The 18,776-nt window shown below is 39.9% G+C and overlaps 1 protein-coding gene across 3 annotated transcripts in view; it reads left to right on the top strand.

Moving 5' to 3' along the window:
• Positions 1-18,776, top strand: part of PCNX2 (pecanex 2) — a 297,035-nt gene that overhangs the window by 222,857 nt on the left and 55,402 nt on the right. For all 3 annotated transcript variants that reach the window (XM_027596146.2, XM_027596147.2, XM_027596148.2), the window contains one exon: positions 15,825-15,883. In XM_027596146.2, the coding sequence (XP_027451947.2) occupies positions 15,825-15,883 (59 nt within the window). The remainder of the gene's footprint in view (positions 1-15,824; positions 15,884-18,776) is intronic.

Genomic DNA, 18,776 nt, shown 5'->3' on the forward strand with positions numbered 1-18,776 from the left:
CAGTCCTGAATAAAATCTCAGGCCCAGAAAGGTGGTTGAACTAATTCAAGATGCAATTTTCTTTTTAAATGGCTGATCTGAAAAATTCCTCTTGGAAGCCATCACTTGCCCTTAATTTTCCAGGGTGTTCAGTAACTCCAAACATCTGTGAAAGGAATGAAAAAAAGGCCCTCACTTTTCCTAGGAGCTAACGGTAGGTCTTTAGGAATCTCCCTCCACAGAAGGGACAATGCAGGGTTGTCTGGGAGCACATATAAATTCGAGAATTTTAAGTAACTTAAAAATGCTTAAGAATCACTTTGAGACTGATAAAGGAGACGTGTTTTGGGGTTAACATAGCTCAGCCACTGCAGGGCCACGTCTGGGAAAACAGTGGGTGCTGGGACTCATGCGTGCAGCCAGGGTAGGAATGTGGACCAAGTCCCAAACTTTCCAAAAGGAACAGAAGTAAGGAGATACCAGCAAGGAACATTCTTAGTCATCGATGATAAAAGGAAGGTGCAAGGCGGACTGAGAAGCCAAAAGGACCTCAAAAGAGTTCAGTGTCCGTGAAGCTCAGCCAAAGGGCGAGGACTTGGGACTGACTGAGAACCTACAGCCCGTGCGGGGCCTGCCTGGGATTTCACCTCCTTCTGCCGAAACTTAGCTCTGCGTACAATGTTTCTCTGGACTTCAGGCCTCAGGTAAGAAACAGACAAGCAAGTGACACTATGGCCAAAGGGCCAAGGCAATAGAAGACAGAGTTCACAGCAGAGTCCCAGAGATCTGTTGATTCTGCCTGGCCTGGGTGAGTTCTGGGGCCTCGGGGCAGGGAGTCGAGCAGGAAAGGCTGATCCTCTCTTTCCTCCTAGCCTCCATGGTGGTGTGGGACGCAGGCCAAATGCTGCTCGCAGCCTTCTCGTCCCCACCAAGCGAGACGAGACTGGCCTGAGGATTCAGCAAACACTGAGGAATGCAGGGCCACGGGACACGGAGAGTGATTCCTGATGACACACCCTTGCCCCTGGGTCCCGCTAGGCCTAATGGGGCTTCGGGCTGTGTGAGCCAGCGAATTCCTTATTTTGCTTAAGTCATTTCCAGTTGGGTTTTCCGTCACTTGAAATCCAAAGGTTCCTAATAAAAAGCAAGTGATGGCTTTTATCGAAGGGACCCTTCCTCTCTACCTTTTATTTTGGGGGAGTGACAGCATGAAGGTCCGACCTTTATAGCCATAATGCTGTGGTCCTAACTAGGCTCCAAGCCAGAGAAGGTGCCAGGCGTCCCCTGTGGTACCTCCAGGACAGCGTGGCAGATCGGGAGTTTGAACCTTCCCTGGTTCCGTGGCCGACATGCCCCGTGTCTGAGGCCGGTTCTTCCATGTACCTTCTCTGCCTCAGATTTTTCTCAACTGGAATCTCTGGTCTGTGCCTGAATGCTGTTATGTCTGAGAAACTTAATGATGAACTTGGCCCCATCCTGCTGCTTTGCTGACGGTTGAGAAAGCTCTCACACACATACCCAGGAGTAAGGTTTGACACTTCAGGTGTGGCGATGAGCTATTATGCAAATATATTCCAGAAGGATGACACTTTTGAGGAACTCCAGTGTGGCGCATTTCTCAAATAGCACTGGTTTGAGCTTATTATTCATTATGCTGTGGTGCATAATTTTACTCAGCGTCCTGTTACATTTTGCTGAGCAGTTAAAGAATTTGAAAAGTGCAGAGTAGTGAAGTTGACCATGTGCCTGCCGGAAGGAGTCCAACATGCCCACCTGCTTCCTGGCTGTCTGGGGCTGCTGACTCTACACTTCAAGGTCACGCAAGAACGAGGCTTTGTGACTGAGTCAGGCTGATGGACGGTTTCAGGGGGCGTAAGTCAATAACAGCATGAGGGCAGGACCCTTTTCACTGCAGCAAGTGAGGGTGGGCGGAGGTGGGGGGGATCCTTCCCCAGCTTTTATGGAAGTGTTGGAGATCAGGCTGATTTCTTCCAAACAAGGGAAGGCAGGAAATAGCTCTTAAATCCATATTAAATCTGCAAACTCTTTTATTGCATTGGATCGCATATACAGTAGTGCAGGAGATTTATTGTGTAGATCCAAGGCCTCTGTATAATGCAGGTTCACCCCCCAAGAACCCAAGAACCCTGAGCACTTTAGAAGGTCTTTCCTGTGATCGGCCAATGCTCAGAATGGATATTGTTGACCGTGGTCAGTGTGTTCTCATTCTCCCCGTGACTGATGGAGTTGGCTGTGGGCCGGCCACTTTGGGTCCTGGGGAATGTGTGCATTTGAGGCTCTAGGTGAAAACTCATTTCTTAGCATTCCAGTGATCAGGTGGGGCTCCTTTAATCTTGTTACCTGAGCATATTTCCATGACTGACTTTAATCCTACTTTACTGGGAGCCAAGAGACCTGGCCCAGGCTTCACATATGGTTGCTGCTTCTTGGTACACAGTGGTACCAATTGATTAATGAAATTAGTACATAACGTGGACATGGAAGCCATACTCTTTTTTTTCCTTGTCCCTTTGGGAACAGGCTGCCATAATCACCATTCATATATAGGGCTTATAATACTTTCTTGTGTCTGGATTGCTGTGTTTGTTTCTCTCCATAAACAGTTAAATAGATTGATTCTCCCCTTCAAGATTTTTTAGATGAAAAATGACCAATGATGGAAAAATAATTACATACATGAGAATTAGAAAGAAAATCTATTATCTGATTAAAAGGGTAATTTAATGTATTACATTCCTTTTCCATTTGTGATGTCTTCTATGTTACATTAAAGAAAGGATTTGTTTTTGAGGTTATAGAGTTGGAGCTTATTTTCCTAGTGTCAGTGAAGGCTTTGGAGAGAGGTATACTTTGAAGTTTGGGGAAGAGGAAGAAGAGAAAGTTCTTAGTGGGTTTTTTTTTTTAATTTTTTTATTGTTATGTTAATCACCATATATTACATAATTTGTTTTGGTGTAGTGTTCCATGATTCATTGTTTGTTCATAACACCCAGTGCTCCATGCAGAATGTGGAAATGAAGTTTTTAAAAAGCAGTTTTTAAGAGCAGTCCGGAATGATAGAACACTAGCTTTCTATGTAAAGTTATCATGGATAAAGAACAGCCATCAGGGAGGAGGTTTTCTTAGCATTGTCAAAGAAGGCGTTTTGGCACTATTTTGAAAAGATTTGTGCACACTTACGTTTACGGTGTTATTTACAATAGCCAAGATATGGAAGCAACCCAAGTGTCCTTTGATAGATGAATGGATAAAGAAAATATATATATATAGATAGATAGATAGATATAAATATAGGCATATATTTATATATTCTCTTTATATATATCTAGATATATATAAATGGGATATTACGCCGCCATAAAAAAGAATGAGATCTCGCCACTTGCAACCACATGGATGGACCTTGAGGGTATTATGCTAAGGGAAATAAGTCAGACAGAAAAAGAGAAATATCATATGATTTCACTTATATGTGGACTCTAAACAACAAAACAAATGAGCAAATAAGAAAACAAATAGTCTCATAAATACAGAAAACAAACGGGTGGTTTCCAGGCAAGAGGTGGATGGGGGGAATGGGCGAAATAGGTGAAGAGGGTTGAGGGGTATGAACTTTAAGTGATAAAATAAATAAGTTGCAGGGATGTAAAGTACAGCATAGGGAATATAGTCAGTAAGTCAATAATATTGTAATAATGCTATATAGTGACTACACTTAATCGTGGTGAGCATTATGTGATGTATAGCATTGTCGAATCACTGTGTCGTCCACCTGAAACCAAGACAATATTCTGTGTCAACTATACTTCGGTAATAAATTTAAAAAAATAATTTGTTTAGGGAAAGGCTGGGGCGAATGCAGGACAACTGGGAGCGATGAATGAACTGGTTATCTGTTGCCTATTGTCCTTGAGCTCCTGGAGCCAGGATTTGACACAAACTATTTTGGTATTTGAAAAACATTTTCAGGATAAACTTTACTATTCCTTTTTCCCCATTACAGAAAAATCTATGCCCAAATGTACTGTTGCAGGGATATCAAAAGCATTTTCTTTTTTTTTTTTAAGATTTTATTTATTTATTTGAGAGAGAGAGAATGAGAGATAGAGAGCACGAGAGGGAAGAGGGTCAGAGGGAGAAGCAGGCTTCCCGCTGAGCAGGGAGCCCGATGCGGGACTCGATCCCGGGACTCCAGGATCATGACCTGAGCCGAAGGCAGTCGCTTAACCAACTGAGCCACCCAGGTGCCCCAAAAGCATTTTCTATTTACTCATCGTCTCTCATTGTTCCCTGGGGTGACTGGCCCGTTACAAGGTTAAAGGGATTCTTTGTTTAGTTTTGCGTAAGTTGGCGGTCATCAACGCAGCTCTGTATTTTAATTTCCTACCCAAAGTCCAGTGTGATGTTTAGTTGCCATCTTACGCATCGAGAAAACTGGGGATCAGGAGAATTAAGCTATTCTCTCCTTTACACCCCTCCCACAGTTTAATAAGTCATTAACCAAGTTAGAAACAGAACTCAGGTTTTATTGACTTAAACTTGCAGTTTTAGTGGTGGGGTTTTAAGATGGAATGTGAGCAGAGTACAGTGTCATGCTCTGGAAGCAAAGAAAATGGCAAAGGAAAAACAAAGTCTATGTCAGCAGGAAACGCACTGGTGGGCTTTTATTAAGTGCCACATCCCCTGGTGACAAAACAGCACCGTGTGTTAATGGCTTCATGTTCAGAGAGTGTGTTCTCAAGTTGCTACCTCTCCTGAGACAAGCAGCTATGCAAATGGGAGGACCTGAGTTAATTCACCAGGGCTGCGTGTGCCAGTACACAAATGGGAATCGCTCGTTGCCAAGGATGACCGTGTCTTTTTTGCTGGGTGGGGGGCTCATCTTAATCCAAATTCTGTGCATTCCACTGGTCACTAATGAATTAAAAAACAAAACAAAACAAAACTACATGAGTCTTCATTCCCAGAAGAAATTTCACCCACAACTCTAAATGACATTAGGCCTCTTGGAAGGATATAGCACCCAGAAGTCAAAACCTTAAATTAAGCATGTTAAACTTGCGGAAAAACCAACACCTTTTTGATAATTTAATCTTTATGAAGCTGTTATAATCCTTTGCATCTCTATTTATTCAAGTCCCCCTTTGGGTGACTCTTTGCCCAACCGCATGCAACGTGAATGTTTTTATTACTATTTTTATTAGTTGCATTTGCAGAAAGAGAAGAAACACTTTTCACCCCCTAAATATTTATGACCTTCCAGTGAATGAATAGTTGGACTTCATATCCTGTATTTGAAATGCTGGATAATCTTGGATTCTTCTGGCTGAAATGGGAGAAGCAATCTTAATTGGAAATGTAAGTGAGTTTGGATCAGAAATGAAAATTGCACATGAATGCATTATTATTATAGTAACTAAATTCAGGCCTGCTGTTAGCTATGGAGATTTTTTTATTTAAACTTTTTTTTAGCTCTTTATAGATTCATGTACAGTTGAGAGAAATAATACAGAGGGATCCCCATATATCCTTTACCCAGTTTACAGGTGCTAACAGCTTGCAAAACTATCACAGTCAGGATACTGACGTCGAAACAGTCAAGATCCAGAGCTTTTCTACCACCACAAAGATCTCTCCTGTTGTCCCTCCCGTAAGCTCATGCTTGTCCTTCTTGCTGCTACCCCCTTCTTAATTCCTGTCAACTACTAATCCATTCTCCAACTCTGTAATTTTGTCATTTCAAGAATGTTATATGACTGGAATCATGCAGTATTTAATCTTGTGGGATTAGCTGTTTTTTTTTTAATTAATTTATTTATTTGAGAGAGAAGTATGAGAGAAAAGAGGGAGAGATAGAGAGAGAGAGTGGGGAGGGGCAGAGGGAGAGAAAGAAAGAATCTCAAGCAGACTCCCCTCTGAGCTTGGAGCCCGACGTGGGGCTCAATCTCAAGACCCTGAGATCCTGACCTGAGCCGAAATCAAGAGCTAGCTGCTTAACTGACTGAGCCACCCAGGTGCCCCGGATTAGCTGTTTCACTCACCATAATTCAGTGGACATTCATTCATTTAGGTCATTGTACGTGTCAATAGTTTGCCCCTTTTTAAAGCTGAGTGTATGGATCTACCACAGTGTCTTTAACAACTCACCCATTGAAGGACATCTGGTGTTTTCAGCTTGGGGCTATTATGAATATAGCTTCTATGGACATTTCGAGTGAACATAAGTCTTCACTTCTCTGGGATAATTGCCTAGGAATGCAATTGTCATATGGTAGTGTTTTAAGAAACTGCCAAATTTTTTTCAGAGGAGCTGTATACCATTTTACATTCCCCACCCCCGCCCTCAGCAATGTATGGGAGGTCCCATTTCTCCAGGTCTTTGGCAGGTGTTTTTACTATTGTTTCTTTTAGCCATTCTGATAGGTGTACAGTAATCTCTCATAGTGGTTTTAATGTACATTTCCTTAATGACTTATGGTGTTGAACATCTTCTACTGAGCATATTTGCCGTTGGTATAATCTCTTCAGGGAACTGTTTGTTCAAGTCTTATGCTTGTTTTCTAATGGGATTTTTTTTTTTTTTTTTACTGTTGAGTTTTGAGAGTTTTAATGAATTCTAGATACTACTACTTTGTGGGATATGTGGCTTGAAAATATTTTCTCCCTGTACCATAGCTTTTTATCCTCTTAACAGAGTATTTTGCAGGGGAAAGTTTTTAAAAAGACGTTCTCGTCAAGTGCACATGGACTCTTCTCCAGGATAGACCATATGCTAGACCATAAAACAAACCTCAGTAAATGTAAAAGGATTGAAATTGTACAGCGTATGTTCTCCAACCACAATGGAATGAAATTATATATCAACAGCAGGAGGAAACCTGGAAAATCCCCAAATATGTGTCAAAGAAAACAGTCTCAAATAACCAATGGGTCAAAGAGGAAGTGACAAGAGAAAATAAAATATTTTGTGATGGAAGAAAATGGAAACATATTATCAATTTATGGAATGTAGCAAAAGCAGTATTCAGAGGGAAAATTCATACCTGTCAATACTTACATTGAAAAATAAGAAAAATCTGGGGCACCTGGGTGGCTCAGTTGTTAAGTGTCTGCCTTTGGCTCAGGTCATGATCCCGGGGTCCTGGGTTCGAGCCCCACATTGGGCTCCCTGCTCCGTGGGAAGCCTGCTTCTCCCTCTCCCACTCCCCCTGCTTGTGTTCCTGCTCTCGCTATCGCTCTCTGTCAAATAAATAAATAAAATCTTAAAAAAAAATAAGAAAAATCTCAAATCAATCACCGAATCTTCCACCTTAAGTGACTAGAAAAAGAAAAGCAAAGTAAATCCAAAGCAAGCAGACAGCAGGAAATGATAAGAATCAGAGTGGGAACAAATGAAATAGAGAATAGATAAACAATAGGGAGAATAGATGACACAAAAAAATGGTTCTTTGAAAATATCAACAAAATTGACAAATCTTTACCTAGAATGACCAGGAAAAAATGAGAGAAGACAAATTGCTATAATCACAATAAAAGTGAGGACATTACTACCAATCTTACATAAATAAAAGGATTATAAGAGCATTCTATAAATCACTGTATACCAACAGATTAGCCTAGATGAGCTGGAAGTGGAGAAACGTGAGCACCAAAAACTAGAAACATCGTTGAAAGAAATTAAAGAAGACAAATAAATCGAAAGACATCTCATGTTCATCAGTTTAAACACTTAAGAAGGTGGTATTCCTCAGACTGGCCTACAGATTGAATTAATTCCTGTCAAAATTACAACTGCCTTTTTTGTTTAAAAAAACAAGTGATCCTCAAATTCCTATGAAATTTCAAGGGACCCTGAAGAGCCAGAACAATTTTTAGAAACAAAAGTTGGAGGACTCACACTTCCCAATCTCAAAACTTACTGTAAAGTTACAGTGTTACTACAAAACAATGTGTCACAGGTAAAAGGGAGGACATATAGATTAATAGAGTAGAATCGAGAGTCCAGGAATAAATTTATACATCTGTGGTCAACTGACTTTCCACAAAGTGCCAAGACCATTCAGTGGGGGAAAGGACAGTCTTTTCAATAAATGATGCTGGGACAACTGGATATCCACTTGCAAAAGAATGCAGTTGAACCCTTACATCACACCATATACAAAAATTAAATCAAAATGACTCAGACTTGAATGTAAAAAGCTAAAACTGTAAAACTCTTGGATTTGCAATGAATTCTTAAACACCAAAGTCACAAGCAATGAAAGAAACATTAGACCATTGAAATTAAAAGCTTTTTACATTGAAGAACACTATCAAGCAAAGACAATTCCACTCTGAGGTATATGCCCAAGAAAATTCCAAAGAAGGTTTTCAAACAAAAACTTGTGCATGGAATTCATGTTCCTAGAATCATTGTTCAAACTAGCCAAAAAGTGAAAACAACCCAAATGTCATTATCTGATGAACTGACAAACAAAATGTCATATGTCGTACAGTGGAATATAATTTAGCCATAAAAAGAATGGAATACTGATATATGCTACAACATAGATGAACTTTGAAAACATTATATAAAACTAAAGAAACCAGACACAAAATGTTGCATATATGAAACGTTTGGAATAGGCAAATCCATAGAAACAAAAAACAGATTGGTGGTTGTCAAGGGCTTGGGAAAGGGATGAACAGCGAGTGACTGCTTAATGGGTATAAGGTTTTTTTGGGGAGTGATAAAAATATTCCAGAATTAGATAGTGGTGACAGTCACACAACTTCATGAATGTATTAAAAGCAAATACATTGTTGCTTTGAAATGTCAAATTATGAATTTTATGTTAAGCAAATTTTACCTCAGTATTTTTTTAAAAAGTAACTAGGGCATATTTGTGTGGGTCTCTTTCTAGGTTCTCTGTTCTGTCTCATTGATCTATGTGTATCCCTCCACCAATCCTATACAGTCTTCATCACTGAAGTTACATAATAAGCCTTGAAATTGAGTAAACTCACACTTTCTTTTTTTTTCAAAATTGTTTTAGCTAATATTTTTCTGCCCTTCCATATAAAATTTAGAATAAGTTCTATTTATAAATGTATATTTTTGCATCTAAATTCTTGGAGAATTTTCTGTAGTTTTCCCCTCCCTGCCTCACTTTTTTTCTTCCTTCCTTCCTTCCTCCCTCCCTCCCTCCCTCCCTCTGTTCCTTCTTTCCTTCCTTCCTTCCTTCCTTCCTTCCTTCCTTCCTTCCTTCCTTCCTTCCTTCCTTTTCTTTCTTTCTTGTACTGTCCTTACTTTTGTTACCCTCATAAAATGAATTGGGAAGTATCCTCTCCTTTTCTATTTTTTGGAAAAGATTGTGTTTGATTGGTGTTCTTCCTTAAATATCTACCAAAAAATATTGTGGGAACTTTGACAGGAATCGTGCTAAACCTTTATATCAGTTTGGAAAGCACCAGCATCTTTACTATATTGAGTCTTCCAATCCATGAATATGGTACATCTCTCCATTTGGTTAGAGCTCCTTTTATTACTTTCATCAGCATCTTTGTATTCTTCAGCATACAAGCCCTGATATATGTTTTGTTAGATTTAATAAAACCTAAGTATTTCCTCTTTTTTTGAGTGATTTAAATGCATTTTTAAAAATTTTGGGATCCATTGTTAGTACATAGAAATACATTTCATTTTTGTACACTTATCTTGTACCCTGAAACCTAACTGAGCTCACTTACTAGGTGTAGGTTTTTGTTTCATTTTGTGTTGTTTTTGTAGATTCTTTGGAATTTCCATGTCAATAATCATGTCATCAGCAAATATGTACTGTTTTGTTTTATTTCTTTCTTTACAAACTGTGTGCCTTTTATTTGCTTCTCTTGTCTCAGTGCACTGGCTAGGACTTCCAGCACTGTGTTGAATAAGAGTTATTAAAGTGGACATATTTGCATTGTTCCCAGTCATACAGGGAAAGCATTCAGTCTTTCACCATTAAGTATGATGTTAGCTGTAGCTCTTTAGTACATGGTCTTTATCAAGTGAAGAAGTTCCTTTCTATTCCTATTTTTCTGAAGGGTTTTTTTTTTTTTAATCATGAATGGGTCAAGTATTTTTTCTGCACTAATTGACATGATCATGTGATTTTTTTTTTCTTCTTTAGCCTGTGAGTATGATGGATTACATTGACTGATTTTCGTATACTAAACCAGACTTACATTCCTGGAATTGGTCTGTAGATTTATTGTTTTTTCATTCTGTCTTTGTCATGCTTTGGTATCAGGGTAATACTAGTTTCATAAAATAAATTGAGAATTGTCTCTTCCTCTTGCAGTTTCAGGAGGCGAATGTGTATAACAGGTGTTTGTTCTCTTTTAAACATGTGTTAGAGTTCTCCAGTAAAGCCATGAGTGCTTGAGTATTTGTTCTTGAGGAGTTTTTAGATTAACAGTTAAATTTCCTTAATAGGTAGAGGGCTATTTAAATTTTCTATTTCCTAATGGGTGAGTTGCAGCAACTAGTGTTTTTTGAGGAATTGGTCCATTTCATCTACATTATAAAATTTACACATACAAAGTTGTTTGTAATGTTTCCCATTATCCCTTTGATATCTACAGGGTTGGCAATATACCATATTGGTAGCTTGTGTTCTCTCTCTCTCTCAATCTTTTTTTGGGGGGTGTGGTCAGGCTTGGTAGAGATTTGTCAACTTGACATTTTCAAAGAACCATCTTTGTTCTTTGTTTTTCTCAATATTTTTTGTTTTTGATTTCACTGATTTTTGTTTCTTATTTTTTCCTTGTGGTTTCTTTGGGTTTATTTTGCTCTTCTTTTTCTAGATTCTTGAGGTGGAAAATTAGATTATTAATTTGAGATTTTCCCTCTTCTGTGATGTATGTACTTAGTGAATTTTCACTACTGTTTTAGCTGTGTCCCACCAAGTTTGATATGTTCTGTTTTCATTTTCTTTCAGTTGAATTCATTTTCATTTCCACTGAAACTTTATCATTGACACATGGGTTATTTAGAATTGTGTTGTTTGGGGTGCCTGGATGACACAGTCATTTGAGCATCCGACTGTTGGTTTCAGCTCAGGTCATGATCTCAGGGTTGTGGGAGTGAGCCTTACATCAGGCTCCATGTTCAGCACGGAGTTTGCTTGGATTCTCCTTCCCTCTCCCTCTGCTCTTCCACCCCACAGTTGTGCGTGTCCTCTCTCTCTCTCTCTAAAATAAACAAATCAATCTTAAAAAAAAAAAAAAAGAATTGTGTTGTTTAGTTTGCAACTGTTTAAATATTTTCTTGTTATCTTTCAGCTATTTATGTCTAGTTTGAGTCCATTATGGTTGGAAAATACACTTGTTATTATTTCAGTTTTTAAAAATTTGCCGAGATAGTTTTATGTTCCAGGTTATGTTCTATCTTGGTATATGCTTGACTGTGATGTGTCTTGGTGTGAACTTCCTTGAGTTTATCTCCAATTTCTCCTGTTCTCATGGGACTCTGATGACTAGAATGTTAAATCTTTTGTCATAATCCCACAGGTCTCTGAGACTGTTCATGCTTTTTCAGTCTGTTTTCTCTCAGTTGTTCAGATTACATATCTATTGTTCTATCTTCCAGGTCACTGATTCTTTTCTCTGTCTCTGTCATTTTGCAACTGAGTCCTTCCATTGAGTTTTTTATTTTGCACATATATTTTGTATTATTTTGTATTTACTTCTATTGTATAGTTTTACTTAGAAAATTTCTATTTGGTTCTTCTTGTATCTTCTATTTCCTTGCTGACTTTCTTTTATTTTTGGTTGAGATTCTATTTTTTCTTTTGTTTCAAAAGTATTCTTAACTGCTCATTGAAGAATTTTATGAACACCGATTCTAAATCTTTGTCAAATAATTCTCTCATTTCTGTTATCTCAGAATTGGCATCTACAAATTGCTTTTTTTCACTCTGAGATCTTCCTGTTTCTCATTATGACAAGTAATTTTCTATTGAAATCTGGACATTCTGGGTATGATGTTGAGACTCCGGATATTATTTAAACCTTTTGTCTCAACTGGCTTTCTCTGACACCACTCTGTCAGGAAAAAGGGAGAACTGCTTTGTTACTTCCAGATGGAGTTAGAAGTCAAAACCCAGGCCCATCAAAGGTGGCTGCATTGATAAAGACCCCCACTTTTTTTTTTTAAGATTTATTTATTTGAGAGAGAAAGAGAGAGCGTGTGTGCGCATGCGCACCAGTGGGAGGGGCAGGAGGAGAAAGAATCCCAAGCAGCCCCACAGGGCTCCATCTCATGACCCTGAGATCATGACCATGGCCAAAACCAAGAGTTGGATGCTTAACTGACTGTGCCACCTAGGCACCCCAAAGACCCCCCACCTTTAATTTGGGATCCCAAACAGCTACTCCCTAAGGTACTGGGAACCAGAACTAGACCAGTCCTCCCAGGAAGGTTGGTGGTTACCTGAATGTCTGTCCTCAGGCAGAGCCCACTATGCCAGGTGTATAACCCTGTGTCCTCAGGAAATTTCTCTCATGCCAAGTCATCTGAAGCACATGGTAACCCAGCAGCCAGAAGAGCAGCTCTGGCTTTGAGAGAACTAGTATAATTGTCAATGGCAGCAAAAATCAAAGATGTGAAACGAGCCTGAAGGAACCTTGTGTATATATCCAATTTAAAAGATGACAGTGTCCTTCTGTTCCAGCTCTGGCTACGTTCTTTTGTCTAGACTTTTCTAAGGCTGTCCCGTCCCATGAATAGAACTACAGTCCATCCATAACTCCATTCCGGCTTTGCTATATGAACAGACACCCCTCACACTTCTCATTCCAGCCAGTCACACTTCCCCATCGAAGAAATAGGAATAATTCTCCCATAAATAGTCTGTGTGTGCTGACAAATGGGAATTTGAAGCAGTATAATTAATTGCTGTTAAATCATTTAAGTGCCTCTGGTGAAACCTTATAAGAGAGAAGGTGCTTGTCTTAGGGAGACACATCAGGAGGTGAGAAAGCAAAATTTGAAGGGAGGAAACGAGCTTGGTTATCTGCATTCCATATTAACATAAGAAAAGATGCTTTGGAGTAAGTCAACCTATCTGGAAAGGCCTATGACTAGGCTGTTGGCCTGTGGCCCTCAGGACGATGTTGCCTAACAATGAACAGGGACTTGCCAGGCAGGTGCTAGGAAGAGTTATGTGCAGAGAGATGCACACCTAACATGTACCAGCATTCTGTACCCCCCTTGAGACTGAGGCGTGAGATACAAGCCCCTGTTTTCTCTTTGAGCAGAATTGATGTTTATGCAATTGGACAGTTAAGGCAGAAATCCAATTACTGAGCTAATTAGCACCTTTGAATGGTAAGCACCAAATGTACAGGAGGAAAGCACTGGAGAAAAGCTCAAATTACCCTGTATGGCTGACAGTTCACCTTCTTAGAGAGTCTGGTGGAGAGCCAGAGGCCCTGGGGTGCACAGGCAGCTTAGCTTAGTTATTGCCGATCGAATTTAGCACTCTGCGTCCTATAGCCTTTTGAAAAGATAGCTTTCCAGTTAACATAGTTTTAGAAGGTGTTTTCATTCCCCAAGGAGTTTGGTAAATGACTTTCCTTTGGCTCAGCCCCACTTTAAAAATTGTTTATTCTGCTGCTGAAAATTCCATTTGTCCTAGGTCTTCAGGTTAAATTAAAATTCCATTTAGGGACTTATTATGCCAACATGGGATTTCAGCCTTCATTAGAAAGAATTTTGTTGTTTGCTGTATTTTTCCCCACCCTGGGCTCTTTTACTTTCAAAGCTGATCCAAGGTATTTGGAAGGAAAACTGAAGCAGTAATAGAACAGAGTGGTGGGGTTAACAGCCTTTTTGAGATGCAACCGAATATTTCTTCTCTCCAACCCATCTGCAGAACCTGGCCCACAAAGCTCAAACAGGATCTCACCTAGATGGTTCTCAAATATCTGAGACAGATGAGAAAAAGAAAATACTTTTTTTCTTAGCTCCATCTAAGTATTTTTTTCATCTCTCTGATTCCCAAGAGACAAGTTCACAACAGAATTCTGCATTCTGAGGTTTCTTTTTAAGTACCATTACTACTAACAAGTGCTTGTCATTTATTAAATCACATTCAGGATGTCAACGATCATGTTTAAGTCTAAGTTAGTGGTGGCTAGTCTCCTTTCTTCTTAGCAGGTGTCATGAGAGAAAAATTAACGTTAGAAACAGCATTATTTTGGACTCTTCATTTATTCATGCCAGTTGTGAGCAAAGGTGTGTCTTCAGGCTACTTAGGTCTGGTGTAAGAGGGGGATATAACCAAATAATCACACAAAGAAATATATGACATGGTAGAGTCAACCTACTGGGTTCAAATCCTGGCTCCACACTTATGTATGGCCTTGGGCACTGTAGTTAATTTCACTGCGTCTCAGGTTCCTTCTCGGAGGAAATGGGTGTAATAATAATACCTATCTATGAATAATATCTATGTAATAATAATACTATCTATGAAGTTGTAAGGATATAATGAGTTAACTCACATGAAGTATTTATGAAGAGAAGTGTTACGGAAATATTAGCTGTCATCATTGTTAGTAATATTAGCTATGACAGGTTCCCCACAGGAGAGGTATGACGTGTGAAGGAGCATATGACATGAGTCTCACCTAGAGCAGGTGTCAGGAAGTCTTCCCTGAGAGCGATACTGGTGCCAGACTTGAAGCACTAGAGGAGTCCATCAGGAAGGCAGGCGGGGTAGTAAGGACTCCAAGTAGAGGACGCAAGAGTCACAGAGGATGGCAGGGAAGGCGGGGTGACAGGAATAGGAGGTCAGGGCACACTGAAGATGTGGAAAAAGGCTCTAGCATGGACCAGAGAAAGCAAAGTCAGGAGCCAGGCATGCTAAAAATCAGTTTCTTCACAAATGTGAGTAGGACCCTCATTATTGTTCAAACTTGTATGTAAGCCTATATTCAATGATATATTTCTAGTGAAAGCCCTTTCTTAATGTCTTCGGTTTAACCATATGAAATTACCATCTTTGTACATCATGAACAGTTAAATATCCAAGGTCATGTGGTTGAAGTCAATCTCATATTTCATCCTTCAAAGGATGATGAGACCACCGCTTGAAGATCTGAAATAAACAGCCAAAGCAGGTCAGGCACAGTGTCTCTGAGCAGAGCTGACTGTTGCACTTATAAAGGCCTTCTGGGACATGTGAAGTTCAAGGACGGCTGAGGTATTAGAGGCAGAAGTGGGGTGATACCATTGGCACAGACAGTTGCCTGGGGACAGTCTCCTTTCTTACCTGGGCGACAGTCTGATCGGTCGCCCCTTCAGAAGTCTGGAGTGAGTCTGTCCCTCACTGGCTGGCTTACAGGAGCAAGGGGCCACATGGGTCGGCTGGCTTACTGAGGCTCTGAATGGAGGTGAGTTGTCATAACTGGAAAGATTTAAAACTGATTCTGATGGCCATTTGTTGCCATGGCTACAGACAACCTCTCTCTTTTTTAAGTTTGTAAGAGCCGATTTCATTCTTGTGCTTCAACGGAAGAGAGGCCCTATAAGAATGCGCCCAGTGCTTGAAAGCAAGTGTCTCCCAATCCTGAGTTGTCATCATCTCTCCCCTCCCCATATTTCTTGTACTTTTCCCTCTCTTTGTTATTGTGAGACCCCTCTTCCTTCCTGCAGCATGTCACGTAGGAGCAATCACCCTGATTGGTGAGTTCCATGTCCCCTGCATTCCCCACCACACGGCCAATTCTGTAAACCAACTCTCTGTCCTTTGTAATGATCTAGTTGTGACCTTTTGCCCTTTTGTGGTCCCTTCTAGCACACGGCGCGTGGATAATTCCAACACGAGACTGGTGGTCCAAATTGAAAAGGATCCAGGTAAGAAGATACCTTCCTTCTCTCTTTTTAAACTCCTGATTTCCTTATATAGATGGATTCCTTCAATCCAAGCAGGAGAAATGAGTACTCACTCTTTTTCGTCACTGTGGAGATGATGTATGTCTCGGTAATAAATATGCTGACTGGAAAAATAAAACTCTACAAATAGACTGACCAAACATCCCGATTTGGTTTGGAAATGCTTTTTTTCCGTTACTTAGAATTGATGTGGTACCTGTTCAGTATAGAATGACTCTGTCAATGAAGACATTTTAGTTTGTGTGACAAAAGGCAAATACAGACTCTAAACCTTGCTTTTGTTCTTGTAGCAAAAAAATTCTTAGGAAAATCGTCAGTGTTGTGATGTCCTCAAACGCAAATGATTCCCAGATCTAAGATCCAGAAGTCTTGAGAAACTTCGTTCAACATTAAGCTATGGAAGGAGTTACCTTCTAGGAAATTATTTTACTTTTTGCTTTCTGTATTCTGTTTCATTTTTAACCATTCTACCTCTTTTTTCCTCATATCAGAAGGCAAATTTTAACTCTTTTCTATTTTTATCCACCTCACTCTCTCCCCTGTGCCAAAAGTTTTGTCTAGGAAGAGTGGTATCATGTCATTATCTATATTTGAATTGCATATACCTGATTAATTTGAACTCATAATTTGATGTGGGAAAATACCTGGAGAGAGAGGTTTATTTTTTGTTGACCTAAAGTTCACCTCGTCAGTACAACTTGGCGGGGGCGATGCACAACTATGGGACCCTGTGACATTGCAGGGCCATTGACATTAGGCATATGGACAGTTTCACAAGTGCATCTTCCCTCCAGTTATTCATAATTGTTGTCTCATTTTAATCCAATTATGCGGATCTCTGGTCAAGGTGTTCTTTCTACAAAGACTCCACTTCGGTGGCTGAAACCATTTTTGTTTTATTCAAATATCAAACAGTTTGAACAATTAAGCAAAAATTAATTCTCTCATTCAGGCCTTCCCTTTAAAAGTGGCGGAAACTCAAAGTAATCTCTAATTAAGGTCTCGGGATGCATGCTGATTCATCATTGAAAATGAATTGAATGGCAGGTCAGGCAGGCTTCGTCTGCACTGAAGACTCAGCATACTGATACTTCATTAGACTACATGACATGACTCAGCCCACAGAACGGTTTATTTCTCTCTGTTAATCATAATTAGGTTATAAGTGCCCTAATTTCAATTTGGTCTTCAACTGTCGTGAATGCCCAGCAAGGATATTTATAATTTGATGTGTTATCTTAGAGATTTCTTACAGGTGGATCGGTGTACTCTTCCTTATGTAGGAAGGGGCCAGCCTTCACCTTCCTGCACCCCCAGTCATGCTCCCTTTCCCCAGGGGCCAGGACAGGGGGAGCTCTGTTCGGATCTGCCGTCCTTCTCTAGACCTTCCCTGATGCTGCCTCCACTCCAACAGACAATCTAGAAGGGAGACTTGAATTTAGCTTTAGGCATTTCCTCTTTGGGGCGACTCTGCTTCTCTGACTTTCCAGAGCCAGACGTTTACTCCCAAGCATGAGAGGCTCCTAAAATAAGAGTACTGAATGTAAACATTTCTCCCAGACCCTCCTGGCACTTCCTCCACCCACAAGACCACGGAGCAGGAGGACATCCAAGTTTATCCAGTCTTCTCTTTAAAATCTTTCTGTCCTTCATCATGAGAGATCTGATAGAGGGAGTGGAAGGGAGATTAAGGGAAATACACCATGAGCCCCCAATCCCACCCCCCCCAACCTTCCATCTCCTCTTCTGTACCCTTCCTTCACTCCTCTCTCGGAGTCATCATCCACCTAATTCGAATGACTACAATTAAACAAGCAAACATGTAACTGCTGGTAATGCCGAGTCTTGACAAAGGTGAAGAACAGCTAGAACTCTCAATCACTGCAGCTGGAGGGGCTACAAACGTGGTACAGCCACTTTGGAGACCAGCAGCCCCACTCCTAGGTATTTACTCAAGAGAAAACAAAACTACATTCACATAAACTTCGGCTCATGAATATTTTTGGTGGATTTCCTCCGAATCACTACAACTGGAAACAACCCAAATGTCCTCCAACGGATGAATGGATAAACAGGCTCTAGGACACGCATACCACAGAATACTACTCAGCACTAAAATGGAACACACTGCTGGGTACAGCAATATGGGTGAATCTCAAATGCATCTTTCTAACTGGCAGTTACATGACTATGCATTTATTAAGATTCATAAGATTACACACTAAAAAAAGATAAATTTTACTCTACATAAATTATCCCTCCATAAATCTGAATTATATATATAATTTAAAAACAGTAAATGACATCTGTATGATGTATCTATGTGTATATAATATGCAGACACATGTGTTTGTATATAATATATAATACTAGCAGTAATCATTTATATTGTAGCATATATATATATATATGAATTGATGCTGTTTATTGTCTCTATTCCTCAATGACTTTGATTTCAAAAAGCTCCAGGAGTTACTTGACAGGTGTATTCTTAAAAACAAAATTCTCTTAAAGAGGCTATAGGACCTATGGTGTTATCTATGATTCAACAGATATTTAGTTAGTCCCTTTTGCACGTTAGGACTTCTGCCAGTGTTGGGACACAGAAATGAGCAAATTCAGACATAGATCTGTCTTCCGTCATGTCTTCTTCACTTTACTTTCTCCACTGCATTGGAAAAAATCAAATGTGAGTCAAATAACTATATATACACAAAAACCGAAAGTCAGATTCCAACTGTGACAAGTGCTTCAGAGCTGAGGATCATGGTGCTGAGAGCCAGTAATAGGGGATTTGGCCCAGCAAAGTGGTCAGTGGAGGCTTCCCTGAAGTAGCCACTAAGATGAGGTCTGA

The sequence above is a fragment of the Zalophus californianus genome, chromosome 15 (genome assembly GCF_009762305.2).
Source record: "Zalophus californianus isolate mZalCal1 chromosome 15, mZalCal1.pri.v2, whole genome shotgun sequence".
NCBI lineage: Eukaryota > Metazoa > Chordata > Mammalia > Carnivora > Otariidae > Zalophus > Zalophus californianus.